This window comes from Erigeron canadensis, chromosome 2 (genome assembly GCF_010389155.1).
Source record: "Erigeron canadensis isolate Cc75 chromosome 2, C_canadensis_v1, whole genome shotgun sequence".
Classification (NCBI taxonomy): Eukaryota; Viridiplantae; Streptophyta; class Magnoliopsida; order Asterales; family Asteraceae; genus Erigeron; species Erigeron canadensis.
In genome coordinates this window covers 35077347-35092694 of record NC_057762.1, presented here as the reverse complement: position 1 = coordinate 35092694, position 15348 = coordinate 35077347, and the positions used below count along the sequence as shown (strand labels likewise).

The 15348-nt window shown below is 33.8% G+C and overlaps 2 protein-coding genes and 1 pseudogene across 2 annotated transcripts; 1 reads left to right on the top strand and 2 right to left on the bottom strand.

Annotated features, from left to right (window-relative positions):
• Nucleotides 1-305: 305 nt before the first annotated feature.
• On the top strand, nucleotides 306-929 carry LOC122588154 (annotated as a pseudogene).
• Nucleotides 930-980: 51 nt separating this feature from the next.
• On the bottom strand, nucleotides 981-4497 carry LOC122589020 (glutamate receptor 1.2-like). The gene is made up of 5 exons (XM_043761253.1): nucleotides 4250-4497; nucleotides 2390-3606; nucleotides 2003-2303; nucleotides 1527-1915; nucleotides 981-1444 (listed from the first exon to the last, which is right to left on the bottom strand). The coding sequence occupies exons 1-5, from the start codon at nucleotides 4491-4493 to the stop codon at nucleotides 1112-1114; spliced, it is 2484 nt and encodes an 827-aa protein (XP_043617188.1). The 5' UTR covers nucleotides 4494-4497; the 3' UTR covers nucleotides 981-1111.
• Nucleotides 4498-6708: 2211 nt separating this feature from the next.
• Nucleotides 6709-11370, bottom strand: LOC122589598 (glutamate receptor 1.2-like). Its single transcript, XM_043761907.1, has 5 exons — nucleotides 11057-11370; nucleotides 8247-9484; nucleotides 7819-8122; nucleotides 7294-7679; nucleotides 6709-7174 (listed from the first exon to the last, which is right to left on the bottom strand). The coding sequence occupies exons 1-5, from the start codon at nucleotides 11301-11303 to the stop codon at nucleotides 6884-6886; spliced, it is 2466 nt and encodes an 821-aa protein (XP_043617842.1). The 5' UTR covers nucleotides 11304-11370; the 3' UTR covers nucleotides 6709-6883.
• Between the last annotated feature and the right edge of the window lie 3978 nt (nucleotides 11371-15348).

Below are 15348 nucleotides of genomic sequence, written 5' to 3'. Positions count from 1 at the left end.
TGTAAATATCCCCAACCAAAACTTATAATTACAAATATCCTCAATCTTATCTTTTAATGTTGATTAGACAAATATACCCTTTATTAAATATTAACAAAAGGGAAAATATCAAATATCCCCTTCTTAAACCCACTAAATTTCATATATACCCAAATTACATGTTTTCAATGCATGATGTACAATGGTCGTAAAGCAATGTTTGGGTAAATATGATATTTCATGCTTTAGAAGGTGATTGTACATCAAACTGAGATTAGGTTTTGAAGAGGGGATGATGGGTGTTTTTGGTTGTTTGTTGGCGATTCCCCGAAGACAACAGCGAGCTCCATATCGGGCCACTCACTCAAGATTACCTCGATGTTACAAATGTCATGAGACGAATCCTGGTGGGCCAGCACCGTGAAGCTCCAGCTCTCTTAAAGTATGAAGGGATTTACTACATGGTCACTTCAGGCTGTACTGGGTGGGCTCCGAATGAGGCTCTGGCTCATGCTGCAAAATCTGTCATGGGCCCATGGGAGACGATGGGGAATCCATGTGTTGGGGGTAACAAAATCTTTCGGCTTACTACGTTTTTTGCCCAAAGCACATTTGTCCTTCCTTTACACGGGTTTCCTGGTATATTCATTTTTATGGCAGACCGATGGAACCCTGCAGATCTAAGGGACTCGAGGTATGTTTGGTTGCCTTTACTGATTGGGGGGCCAGTAGACCGGCCTCTTGACTACTCATTCGGGTTCCCATTGTGGCCACGGGTCTCCATTTATTAGCATAAAAGATGGAGACTTCCCTATAAATGGAGTAGTAAGAAATGATTAGTGCCACCCCCTTATCTGGGTATAGTTATATTGTGTACATTATATATACACACTGTTTAGTTTTGTATAAGTGTCCATATAGAGAAGTATTAATGAGCATGTCGGACAGTTCCAGCCATTCCTTTGAGAACGGAGTCATCTATCGTTATGCTGTACTATATGTTAAGTAAATTTTTTGAATTGCATACTCATCATATTTACATTACAAAAAATGTATACATAGGTATATGCCAAAGCCAAACCTTATGTATAGGTTTTACATTATGGTATCTGACTTGCATTCCTAGTTACTATCATGTAATATTTCTATATAACAGATACCTAATCGTGGTCATTAATTTTCGTCCGGCTAGAAATGAAATAATACTGTGGACTTCCATCTTCGTACGAACCTTGTTGCCAATTGAGATGACAAGGGCTAAAGCTGAAGAGATCCCAATAACAATAAAGAGACCTCCAAATCTATTAAGGTTTAAAGCTTTGGGTTCTGTGAAAGAATCTTGGTTCAATAAAGAAGTCTCATTTACAAACCACTTCTTCTCTAAGTTTATCAGAGTCCCGTTTTCTCTTAATTTAGCAATCTCCCTTGACATATCCGCTACCAACGGTGAACCTTTTGCAAATATCTGAAAATGACATGGACGATGATATGCATTCTAAGAGTGTATCTCAACCACTAAAAAGTGCAAAGAAGGTGGATGTACTTACAAAGCCAAAACCAGAGGTAATAGGCTGAGATGACACCATGGCATAGTCCTTCTCCGAGTACCTAGCAAGAAACATCTTGATGTAGGGAACTTCATCAACAATGGCATCAGCACCACCATGCTTCCCACCTTTCAATAGTGAATTAGCATAATCGTCATACGAATAATATGGCTTTTCCCTACAATCTTTAAATTTCAAATTGCTGATGGTCACTCCTCCAAAGAAAGAGCCACCATGAAACCCAACCGTTCCCCCTTTCGATGCTAGTTCAAATTGTTCAACTGTCAAAAATGAAGTCAGCATTGCTGTATAGCCCGTAATCAACACAAGCACCACGATCAACCAAACAAACAACATGAATCTTGACAGGTTATTTGACAGCTTCTCCCCTGAAAAATCATGTACAATAACACACTATGAGATTACAATTGAACTTTCTTTCCTGTAGTTTAAGTATCTCTAGACCAAGCGACTACTTTGAGCAAAAAAGAGGGCCAATAAGACGAGCCAAAAGATTGCTCCAACTTGTTGGGATGACGAGCTTTCAGATTCTTGATGCATAGCTTGAGTAGCCCAGATCGTAAAGCCAGTGAGAATGGCAAAGCCAGCAAAAGTTAACCATAGTTTCTTGTCCAATGGCTTCAGGAAGATCCAAAAGTCCCTTTCGTTTATTCTTGTCAATGTCCCTATACCAACGTCAGTGTAAGTCGCTGTGAAGTCAACATATTCAGATCTATTGGCTAGGATCGTCGAATCACCAAGAACCCCATCCAGTTCCTGTTGAACCAAAATAAGAAGTTAATGTGTTTTAGTGGCAATATGTATCTATTAAAACTTCCATGTGAAGTTGAATCATCCTTTACCTTAGTATAGACCTTATTTATAAGAATGTCATAACTTCCTTTTTCATATGGGACGAATTCATAGGGCACTTCATATGATAATTCACGAATGCAACTACTGAAAACATCAACAGAAAATCCGGTAGCAGTCGTGATGTTCTTTTTAGCATCATACTGTGCATCTACAAAGTATTTAAACTTTAGTCCTGTTCGAACACCGATCCTTAATTTTTTACCAAGAGTCGTCCGCAAGATCCAACCTTTAGGAGTAGTTTTAGATCCTCCGGGCCAAATAACTTGTTCCAAACGATTAGTAGAATGTAGAACATTGTTGTTGAAGGGTAGATGCGCTCGTCTAATTCCATTTAACAGAGTCCAATATCCTATTTTCCTTTCTCCATAATCGACAGCATTTATAATCTCAAATCCACTGGAAACCAATTTTCTTTGACTAAGTCGAAACTGGCCACTTACACCCTTCAATTCGATCTTCAAAGTTTCATTTAGAAGCATATAACCATTTCGTTGGAGTCCAACCCTCTCGAATGACTCTGCAAGTGCCCAGATTGTATCATATGCCCATATGGCAACCAGAGGGACCTCTCCTGAAAACTCATTGCGCCACCTTTTGGCCAAGTTATGCAGCCTCCTTGACATTGGAACATAAGACCGAAAAGCAAGTGCCCCTTGTACAGACTCGAGTACTTCAAATTCCGTTGAATGCATGATCTCAGAGGTTTTTTGAGTTAGAATCCATGCATATCCTTCACTCATCATTCCTAAAATCTTTGCATTAACAAAAAGGCGAGATGCTAGTAAAGGTGACATGTGTACTATAATTACCGAAGTATGAACTTTCACGAGCTTATTCAAATCTTTGAGGACTTGATCATTTGTTGCTGATTTGGAAATGGAGTACCTATAAGTGATTCGTATGCTTTTGTCTTGGAAAGATTCAAGTAGATAGTGTAACATCTCCGGCCCCTGATCAGCGTCTTCATAAAGGAAGATGACGTCTCTCCATTTATGTGATTCGACAAGGGCAGCAATGCTTTTGGCCATAGCAACATCATCTTCTTTAATTTGAAGCAAATAAGGGTATTCCATCGAGGATCTACCGGCAAAAGAATATATAGGAACTGTGGCTTTATCAGCAACCAAGGCCAATTGCTTTGACCCGATGTATATTTCGGGGCCTATGATTGCATTCACCTTAACTGTATTCAGCAGATCAACAACTGTTCAATTAAGCAGTTAGATGCTAGCTAGGAATTGAAGTCACTCAACGTATATATATGAATAACACTGGGGCAATGAGGTAATTGGCCCATTTTGACCTTGGAATTCGACACATTATTATGGAGAAAATAATATATATATAAAAAAGTCAGTCGAAAAATGAAAAAAATGGTTTCGGAAAATGAGGGGTATTTAGAAAGTAAGATGAGTTTCCCTTGTAATCAGGTTAACATGCGCCCAAGCATTATCCGTGTACAAATTTTGGAAATTCGTCGGCTACATAAGACGATAAAAAAAAAAAGTTCGTGATATAACTGTGTATAAAAAAAGAATGTACGTTGATAATTCGTTCCTTTATCGCTTAATAAAATAATCTAAGGGTGATGGATCGACTAATTCAAAACAACGAAAGTTTACGTAGTATCGATTTTACCCTGCTAAAATTTGGCAAACGGTCAGAAAAACTATGACTTTTTATCACTTGCAGTTTTATGTCAATGCAAGTTATTTTAAATGAAGAAAATTTCATTTCGTCTAGTGATATATAGATAGAGCAGAACGAAAGAAGCAAAAAGCAAGAATAAAAATAAAGATCTCATATATCGTAAAGCTAATCAAATAAGACCATATATATAGTTATACCATTCGACATAGCTTGTAAAGGGTCTCCCTTATGGTCGCTTGTGTGGACAACTATCCGTGTCCTGTAATCACCATGGCGAGCATAGAAGTCCGATAATGCCATCATAATGCAACCGTGAATAGATTTCCCGACCGATGATTCCATATCGAGAACAACCCCGACATCAACTAAATACGCACAAAAACCATTGTTTAATATGCAGAAAAATAATATAATCCAAAGCTTGCTCTTGCTAGACAACATGGGTGTTAACTTGTTATCAACTTCTGAAAAACCAAATATAACCATAACTTCATGACCACAAAAAAAAAAAAAGGGAAGAGAAAACAGTAAACATGAATGGACTCGGTCACATTGCGAAAAGTCATCCCGTACGTTTTGGAATTTAGTTGAATTTAATGCGATGAAAATTTTGGTTATTGACAAAATTCAAAAAAAAAAAAGAAAAGTATTTTGACAAAATACTCTGTAGACGTACAAACTCTAGTTTTATTCACGAATAATGATGAAATATTGGAATGCCAACATTGAACACTAACTAAAGTTTAACTAAATATTTTACCCGCGTGCTATGTAGATATTGTATTGTCGTCCTCACTATGCGCGGGTAACTTGCTATAAATAATGATTCATTATATGTGGTGATATTATATATTGATTCGTGTAAAAAAAAATCAAACTTAAAAGGTTCTTGTTAATTAATTCATAGTTTAATGTATTTTTCAAAATTATGTAAGTTACCAAATAATTAAGTTTAATTAATAATTAAACCACCTATTAAAAGATTGAAAATAATTATTTATGTACTGATCAATTTATATATCATACGGTATTTAAGATTATATAGATAATGGGTCAAAATGTCCAGTGAAAATCCCTTAATGATTGTGTGCATATATATTGTACATATAGTCTATCACACGATAGATAGATAGATCATTGTCGATCCGGTACATCATACGTAAAGTTATTAACAGTGAAAGTCCGTTACTGATTTAATTATGTATAGAGAACTAAGTAATTCAAAAAACAAAAAACAAAAAAACCAATGACATAAATGTTCATTTGACATGGGAAAACTTGGAGGTACAGTTTCTCTAGCTAGTTGTCCACTTCTTCGATACTCAGAAAGTTTTCAGTGATGGGTAGAAAGAACTCTAAGAGAGTGTAAAATAACCTGATTGAAAGAAAAAAATTTTTTTTCTTACATGTGAGTAAATAAAAATGAACTCCGCATCAAAGACAATCGAAAAACATTCAGCCATTAAGAAATTGACACGTGGGTCAACATCTTTTGACTAGGCAAACAAAGACACATAAAAACCCAATTCAGTTGAACCACACCCAATTAATCTCTTTACTTCGCAAATGAAATAAATTCAATTCTATCAAATCTTGCTTGTATAATTACTGGATAAACATGTGTAGTTATTGTGTTCAAATAATAGGTCTATACAGGAGATACCTAACGTTGAGCATTAAATGTCGCCCTGCTGGAAATATAACAATGCCCTTGATCTCCATCTTTGCCCAAACTACATAACCTACTGAGATTGTTAAGGCTAAAGGTAACGCGCGACCCCAATGACAATAAATAGACCCCCAAACCTGTAAAGATTCAGGGTTTTTGGCTTTGGTCATAGTTAATTACATTTCAGCGCACTTAACGTGTCAAAAAAAGTACTTGCAATATTAGTATTCTGATGACCTCAGCTAGCAAGTCTCCAAAACCCGGGTAGATCGAAAAGTGTAACTTTCTTGTCTTTCTGTTATAACCATTTAAGGCAGTTACTTGTGTATTGATGTACGGCGTATAAATTTAGGAATCAAGCTAATGAAGGGCTATGGCACTATGCTTAGTTCGATATAAACATTTCTTCTATCTCTATATCTTTCAACACTCCAGGAGTCACTTTAAACCAGACAAGGACCACAGCTAGCTAAAATAGACCGATGTCCATAGCTTCTACTTTTGAGTCCATCGTTACTTATAATTATTGGTATTCAGTATAGAAATACATATAAAATATATACCCAAATACATGTTTTTATAGACACATATTGTGATACATATATATGTTACTCACTGTTTAAAGATGGAGTAATCTGATTGATCTGATTCCACTAGTCAACAGGAACCCAGTCCATGAGCCCAACACTCAAGAGCCCAACAAGGTAAAACATGGACTCATTCCAGCTAGGCATTATATATATCATATCGGATTTTATTCTTTTTTTTATTATTATTATTTAAAAAAAAAAAAAAATTAACTGAACACCATCAAAACTTCTCATTAAAAAGCCTCTAGCAATAATGAAGACAGAGGTTTTTCTATAATGGGTTTCCTCGAGCCCAAATTTGCGGTTAAAAAAAAAAAGTCTCAAAACAAGGTGCTAGAGATGGAGATACAAATTACATGTTTAGGGAGAAACAGGTAATTTCTGTTAGCAAGGTGCTAGAGATAGATGAAGATACAAAATTAATTAACTAGATGTATGGTCTAACATAATGTGTACGTATATATCTTCAATAATACTCGTAACGTAAATCACTTTTTACACAACGTACCTACAGATAATTAACTACTCGTAATTATTTTTAATAGAGCGTGGGTGAACTAACATGGATTTAATTAATGTCCTGCTATGAATGCAGAAATGGGACGAAGCACCCTCGTTGCAAAAAATTCGTAAAATGCTGAGGCTATAAGAGCTAAACCCAAAGAACTCACAATGATAACAAACAGATCCCAAAAGTTATCAAGGTTCAAGGTTTTGGGCATCACGGTCGCAGAATCTTCAGACAATAAAGGAAACTCTTTCTCAAACCACTTCTTCTCCAGATCTCTTAAGGTCCCGTCTTCTCTTATTCTAGCGATTTCCCTCGACATGTCTTTTACCAAAGGCGAGTTTTTTGCAAATACCTGAACGTCAGCATACATGAAAATTTATTCATAGTGCTAAAATAAGTATTATTTTGAGAAGATGGAGCACATATCAGGTATGCGTAATTAAGCACATACATATGGTACGTAGTACTTACAAAGCCAAAACCAGAAGTAATAGATTGAGATAACACCATGGAATAGTCCTTCGAGTGTCGGCCAAGAAACATCTTGATGTAGGGAACTTCATCAACGATGGCATCAGCTCCACCATGCTTTCCACCTTTTGATAACGCATCAGCGTAGTCCTCATAAGAGTAATACGGCTTTTGCAAATTATCTATAAGTTTCACATTGTTGATAGTCACCCCTCCAAAAAACGAATCTCCATGAAACCCTACAACCCCCCCTTTTGACGCTAGTTCGAATTGTTTTACCGTCAATAATGAAGTCAGTGTTGCCTGATAACTCGTTATCAAGACAAGCACCAATATTAGCCAAACAAACATCACGACTTTTGACAGGAACTTTGACAACTTGTCTCCTACGTACAGCACACCAATATCACACTACTATGATTAATTATTAAGCAAGTTGGCCGGGATTGTTATAATTAATTAAGGAATTCATTATTAAACAGGCCGGTCCTAGATTATTAAGTGACTACATATAGATGTACGTACCTAGAGCAAAAAAGAGGGCCAAGAAGAAGACCCAAAAGATACTCCAAAATCCTTGAGATGGCGATCTTTCAGGTCCTTGGCCTCCCATGGCTTCAATAGCCCAAGCAGTAAAGACAGTAAGGATGCCGCAAACAATAAAAGCAATCCATAAACCCACATCTAATGGCTTCAAGAAGATTGACGAGTCGTTTTCCTTGATTCTTGTAAGTGTCCCTATACCAACATCAGTGTAAGTCGTCGTAAAGTCAACATATTCGGATCTATTGGCTAGGATTGTTGTATCACCAAGAAGCCCGTCGATTTCCTATATATTCAACAGATCGATCGAAGAAGAGTATATAATTGAATACTTAGTCAATGTACATCCACGCTTAGTTGATCGTTGTGACAATAATTAGGGAAATACTAATTAAAGTATCACTACTTACCTTATCATAAACCTTCTGTATAAGATTGTCGTATTTATCATAGTTTACAGGGATGAAGTCGTAATGCACTTTATACTGGTACCCTAATGCGTACATGCAAGTATTGAAAACAGCCACTGAAAACCCAGTAGCACTTGTGATGACATTTTTTTCAGCATCGTAATTTGCATCTACGAAGTACTTAAATGGTACGTCGATTACAATGCCTATCCTTAACGTTTTGCCAAGACTTGTTCGCAAGATCCAACCTTTTGGAGTGGTTGTAGATCCTCCAGGCCACACAACATCTTTGATACCATTAGTACTAGAATGTAAATAAGCCCCATTCAAGGGGAGATGTGCTCTTCTAATACCTTTTGACGACGTCCAGTATCCAACTCTCTTTCCTCCATGGTCGACCATATTTATAATTTCATATCTTTTAAATGCCAGTCTTCTTTCACTAAGACGAAACCTGCCACTTACACCATTTATTCTCGTCTTCAAGACCTCAGTTAAAAGCATCGGGCCATTTTTTGCATGTACTCCAACCCTCTCTATGGACTCTGCAAGCACCCAAAAGGTGTCATATGCCCATATGGCAATCATTGGCACCTCTCTCATCAAGAAATGATGGAGCCATTTTTCTTTGAAGTTATGCAACCTACTTGACGTTGGCATATAAGACCGAACACCTAGTGCCCCTTGCAATGACTGGAAAACTTTGTATTCTGTTGAATGCATGATCTCAATGGTTTTACTCATTAGAATCCATGCATATTCATCACTCATCATTCCTAGCATCTTTGCATTCACAAAAAGGCGAGATGCTAGTAAAGGTGACACGTTTACAATAATTACAGACGTGCGAATCTTCATGAGCTTATGCAACTCTATGACGACTTGATCATTGGAAGCCAAGGCAAAGATTGCACTTTTATAAACGATTCTTATGCTTTGGTCTTGGAACGATTCATACAGATTCTGTAGTGTTTCCGACCCATCATCAGTGTCCTCGTAAACGTAAATAACGTCCCTCCATTTGTAAGATTCAACGAGGGCAGCGACGCTTTTGGCCATAGAGATTTCATCCTCTTTAATCTGGAATAAGTAAGGGGATTCATTCACTTTGGATTTACCAGCAAAAGAAAATACAGGAACTTTGGCTTCATGAGTAATTGAGGCCAATAGATTGGATCCGATATATGTTTCTGGGCCTATGATTGCTTTCACTTTCACTCTATTTACAAGATCAAGAACTGCCCAAGCATGGAAAAAAATAAAATAAGGAAAAGAGAAGAAAACATTGTTAAGGCTGAAAGAAATATAAACTAAGGTTGATGCATGGCCTATAAAAATTGGACTTTTATTTTATATCCAATTCAAGAAAAATTGGTCAGTAGAACAAATAAAATACAGTAGTTACTAATTAACATGTTTACCTTTTCTTGAGAAGAAGTGAGTGTGTTTTTCTTTTACATATTAAACAGACCAATTTGCTTAGTTTTAAACAGAGGAAACATTCTAACTGTAACCCAATTAACTTCTGAATTGACTCACTGTTAAGTGCCTATGGGGAGGGGGGGAGGGGTAACGGGTGGTGATGGGGGCGGGGCAAGGGGTGATGATCGAGGGGGCAGGGGTGAGGGTTGATTTTGGGGATGGGAGGGGGGGAGTTTTGATGTAATTGATGTTTTTAAATTTAGACAATGGAATGAAAAGTAAAAAATGATATAAAAAATGTTTTCTAGTTTCTTGGAACACAGTGTATTCAGTATTCTTGGAGAAATCTTTTGGAAATAATTTGATCACATTTTGTATCTTCCATGTTTTCTTAGAAAATAAGGGATGTTTCCGAATGTACTAAACGTTACCTAAACATTTGTACGTCGCTAAATGGTAGAGCAAGAAAATTAAAGATTAGTTTTATGAGATAGTGACATGTAAACATTATGCTATCTCCAATGGGGTGCCTTTTGCCGTTGTAGCTTATCCAAAACTAAGGATTTTTTGAAGGATGCGCTTACCTATGGGCATGTCCCTTACTTGTCCTTACATAATATATTTTTGTTTTTAGTGGAGGTAAAAAGATATGTAAGGTTGAAGATATAATGTATAAGAATTTGAAGATAATATTATAAGATTTGAAGAATTTGTAAGAATGTATAAGAATTTGTAAGGATATAATGTGGCATCTCAAGGACGCCTAGGGCGTCCTTAGCATTGGAGATAACCTTACAGTATATATTTATTAGGAAACTGACATACTTTACAACTAGGAAAATCCTGACATTATTGTACGTATATGGAAATTCTTTTGAGTAAATTTGAGTTACCATATTTTATAAGTAATTGAGACCTGTTTCAATGAAAAACAGCAACAATGATTGATGAGTTGGGGACTTAAAAGTAGTACTGCTAATTAAATTGGAATAATTGGAAATAACCAATAACGGTCGTCGTTAAATGGTGTTTGTTAAGCAGGAAAGCTTGATGAGTTGAAACTTGAAAGGATTAGTAGAATTGTATGAATAGAAATGAAATCTCAAGATCTATCAATCATAAATCATTAATATTGTCTTACAAGATAATCAATTGGTTCTTGCAAGTGGTTTTTTTTAAGTAGTTATTTCCCTGCAGGGATGGATACTGCAAATACTTAATGAGGAAAAAAAAACCACATGGACTATGCAATTTACTGTTAATCCTAAATAAAATGGTAAAATTCATACTTTGTTAACATATACATTTGTATCCATATACTTTTAAAAACTCACTACAAGAATGAGAATGATGATGGAAATAATAGGAACGTGTGCAGAAAGTATTACCATTTGAGATAGTTCGTGATGGATCTCCCTTAGTATCTCTTGTGTGGAGTACTATCCTTGTTCTGTAACCATCATTACGAGCATAGAAATCAGATATCGCCATTGTAATGCTTCTGTTAATAGATCTCCCGATCGACGATTCCACGTCAAGAACGATCCCAACGTCTACAAAATGCAAAGACAAACCATGCTTTGCATTGCAGAGAAGCAGGATGACCCAAAGACTTCTTTTGATAGACATGATCATGAGTGGCCAAAAAGCGAACACTACTTAATTATATATACATATAGATGAATAAAATTATGCATGTTGACTTTTCTTACTGGATGGAAATTCATAGAGACTTTCACAAATGAGGTTGACCATGACAACATTTCATTTTGCATAAAGTCAGCCGGTCAGGCCATTTTTATATAGTCGTTAAATTATCGATTTATATGTAATACACGTCACAATTTAAAAATAAATTATATGCATCACTCATTTCTAATCCATCTAAGAATTAAAAAATGGAAAATGATAAATTGATAAGAGTACAACATTTTAACTACAGCCCTGAATTTTTTATCTGAAAAAATGTTTGGGGCATGAAAAGTGTTTGAGAATTGAGATGCTTGAAATGATTTCGGATAATAATTGTGATTAATAATCTAACTGCAATAAACATAAGTTAAATACAACCCATGAATGAAAAATTCGTTTTAAGCTTTTTATCAAAATAATATAAGTGTTTGATAAGGATTGAGTTCTTTCCATTTTAACTTTACTAGTAAAAAAATAGGTGAAAATCAAAGGATAAAATTGTGAGATGGGTCAATCTTCATCCTTTATCTATATCTATCTATATCTATACTATATAATAAAACATTTAACTTTCAACAATATAACTTTCAACAATATACACATATTAATGCACGATATACAATACATCTAAACTACATTACATCAATAACCTACACTACTCGCCACCACCGCGCTCTCCCCACCGCCACCCCCGTCCCGTCATCACATCACCACCACCAACGCCACCTCCAGCGCCACCGCAACGCGTGGGTATCATTCTCGTTTTTATTAATAAAATCAAGACCCAACTGTATGACATCCTTATCCGTTTGATAATACTATGAATATATAAACTGGTCAGTATTTGTAATTTAACTTGCATTAAAAAAATGTTATTGTTATTATCAAAAGTCTTCTCTTGAATTTTATTATTAGCATACAATACTTTAAATACAATCTTGGGATTGTATTAGCAAAACCCTATGGGGGTGTTTGGTAGGAGTGAATCAAATAGAATGGAAGTGTAATGGAGAATGAATATAGTGGGAAAGAGAATGAGTATTTGGAAAGAGAATCGATTCCGTCGTTTGGTACAAACAGAGAATGAATATATAAAAAATACTAAATTTTAAATAATAATCAAATTTAATACATATAATATCACTAAAACAAAACAAAAAATTTAAAAATTTTCATTCCCATCAATTATCTACATTTCATAGAGAATTGAGGGAATGAAATTGATTCCTTATTCTCGATTCTCTTTCCCATTCTTCATTACAACCAAACATGAGAAGTGTTTCTCATTCTATTTTCACCATTTCCATTCCATTGTACCAAACACCTCCTATAAGTATAAGTGTTAGATATAAATATTTGTACCGTCAATTTGTGTATCTTGTATTAATATTGTAAATAAAGATGAATAAGGGTCTAGATGTAAAATAGGATGCCATGTATATAAACACCTAATTCAATTTACTTTATAACTTTTTATTTTATTTTGATTCCAATTATTCACTTTTACTCTAATTCTCTCTTAATACACACACTAATGACACACACTAATGACTGTACATACACATACATCAATTTTCGTCATTAACACATACTAAAGCTCGAATTCTCTATTTTAACTTGTTTCAACAAGTAATGTAGTAATTTGATTAACATTGGGTTCTGGTCTAGTAGGTAGGATGTTTTTCCCAAAGGGTTTTCATCCGGGAGGATCATTGTTGGATTTTATTAACCAAATAGCATAACTAAGTTTTCAAATAACCCGAAATATTGAGTGACAAAAATAAATTTAAATTTCACAAGTAACCAATTAAACATAACTTGCATCGGAAGCATGTTAATAAATTAAAAGGGTAAATGTCTAGGAACCCCTTATAAAGGAGTTTTTCCTCTCAAGCTAGCGACCCTGCAACGCTGCCTGGCGGTGAGACCCCAAAAACTTTGGGTGGTTGATATTAAATATGATTTAATAAAATATTAAATCATATTTAATATCACTATTAAATCATATTTAATATCTTGTCCCAGAAATAAACATGTATGTGATATAAGTAACTTAATATAATACAAACTAACCTTATTGCGGTAGTAGAGATTTCTCAGAGAGATAGAAGATTTTGTAAACAAGATTACAAATTAAAAGTTCTTCAAGAGTGTATACACAAACAATGTTTCAACCAAAGATCTGCTAGAAACCTAGCTTTAAGCTTACGCTCGCAACCACCCAAAACCATCTTGATCTACCTTAGTCAAATTCGACTTCCCTCTAATGAGATATCTCTATATAACTAAGAGAGGATATGTTTTTGATTAGGTGGTAATTATATTTACTTGGCACCTAGGATATTTGCTTAGGTGTCATTTTATATTATTTGTTGTAACATTATTTGATTTAATATATGTCATGTGTGTTGCCATCTGGTAGTTATTAGTTAACTATTAATTAATTTTGAAAAATAAAATTTCAATCATTTATTTAAATTAAATTTTTTATTATATAATTAAGTGAAGATACTCTTAATTGACATACAAAATTAATTGTCATATTAGATTTTTCATTACTTCTCATTTTATTTTCATGTCATGTGTATAGTCATGACATGCTCATTACACCAAGTCAAAAGTTAATTAGCCAAAATTTTTATCAATCAATATCAATATAATACTTTTAAAAAATATATTATTTGATATAAACTTATTTTCACGTTATAGAGAAATTAATTTGATTTTTTCACATCAATATATCAATATTTTGTTTAAATGATTGTCTACAACATATAATAAAATAGCTTAGTTTTTACCACTTGTCATATTGTCTTTTGGAAAGATTTTTTTTATGGATTGCGTACTTTTAACCCCTTTTACGGTCAATACAATTAAGTATGCAACTTTTGTAAAAATAAAATAATGTATTTAAAATTTTTGTTTTATTCACGGACTCACAGTTAATTATATGTCATTCTTGTAAGAGTTAAGAATAAGAAATTATTGGAATTATTGATAAAAAAAATGAGATCGTTGTCTATTATACAACTAAAGTTATTTTTTCTTTTATAAAATATTTATAGATTTATTATTTGTATGATTACTTTAAGGGTTTTATTAAATTTATTTCTTTTGTATTTAGGTATTTTATTAATAATGAAATTATAAATTTAAAATCATTTATTATTTCTTTCTATATAACTTATGTGATATTCCTTTTTTTTTTGCCAAGTAAGATTTTTAATTTGTAGCGTTTTGTTGTTAAAATAAATTCTTTTAAGTTATATATTTAGCTATGCGTACGTGTAATATAAGGTTCTAGAATATTTAGTAATAATTTTACTATAATATGTTCTAATAAAGTTATTACATTGTAACTTTTAATGGTCTACAATATTAAAAATAACATATATTATCTACTAATTATAATATATCTGCTTAATTATTATAATATATCGTTTAACAAATGGGTTTAATCTAGCTAATTATAAGCTTGCTCATGGGTTTTTTTTATCAACTTCTGAAACCAATATAACCATAAGGAAAATAAAAAATATGGAAAATGGAAAAAATAAAAAATATAATAAATAAATAAATAAATACACGGATTCACCTAGATTCGTTTTTCTAACATTCAAACTTTATTTTTTCAAGCAAAGACGAGATACTTGCCTAGATTCCTAGAAAGAAATTTTATTTAAATAAGTTGACTGCCCAGCAAGTCACATTGTGAAAAGTCATCCCATACGTTTTGGAATTTAGATTAATCTAATGTACTGGAAAAACTTTTGGTTAATGACAAAATTCTTTCTTAACGTACAAACTCTAGTTTTATATATGGGAAAAATACTATAAAATTACCTTACAATTAAATTTAAGTGTGAAATCTTTTATATATTATTTTTCCAATATTTTTTGTTTAATTAATAAATGTTTGAGACTCGAGAACTTTATAAATTAAAAAATTAGTAGTGAGTGTTCTCACTTAAGTTTAGTTATTTAATAG

What these genes read in the sequence shown, in the direction of transcription:
- LOC122589020 (XM_043761253.1), bottom strand. Translation starts at nt 4,493, where the DNA reads ATGTTGTCTAGCAAGAGCAAGCTTTGGATTATATTATTTTTCTGCATA. An exon ending in TAAATAAGGTCTATACTAAG is followed by an intron (nt 2,304 to 2,389) that starts GTAAAGGATGAT and finishes TTGGTTCAACAG; the next exon opens with GAACTGGATGGGGTTCTTGG. An exon ending in TTACCTCTGGTTTTGGCTTT is followed by an intron (nt 1,445 to 1,526) that starts GTAAGTACATCC and finishes TGTCATTTTCAG; the next exon opens with ATATTTGCAAAAGGTTCACC.
- LOC122589598 (XM_043761907.1), bottom strand. Translation starts at nt 11,303, where the DNA reads ATGATCATGTCTATCAAAAGAAGTCTTTGGGTCATCCTGCTTCTCTGC. An exon ending in ATCACGAACTATCTCAAATG is followed by an intron (nt 9,485 to 11,056) that starts GTAATACTTTCT and finishes ATGCTTGGGCAG; the next exon opens with TTCTTGATCTTGTAAATAGA. An exon ending in TACAGAAGGTTTATGATAAG is followed by an intron (nt 8,123 to 8,246) that starts GTAAGTAGTGAT and finishes TTGAATATATAG; the next exon opens with GAAATCGACGGGCTTCTTGG.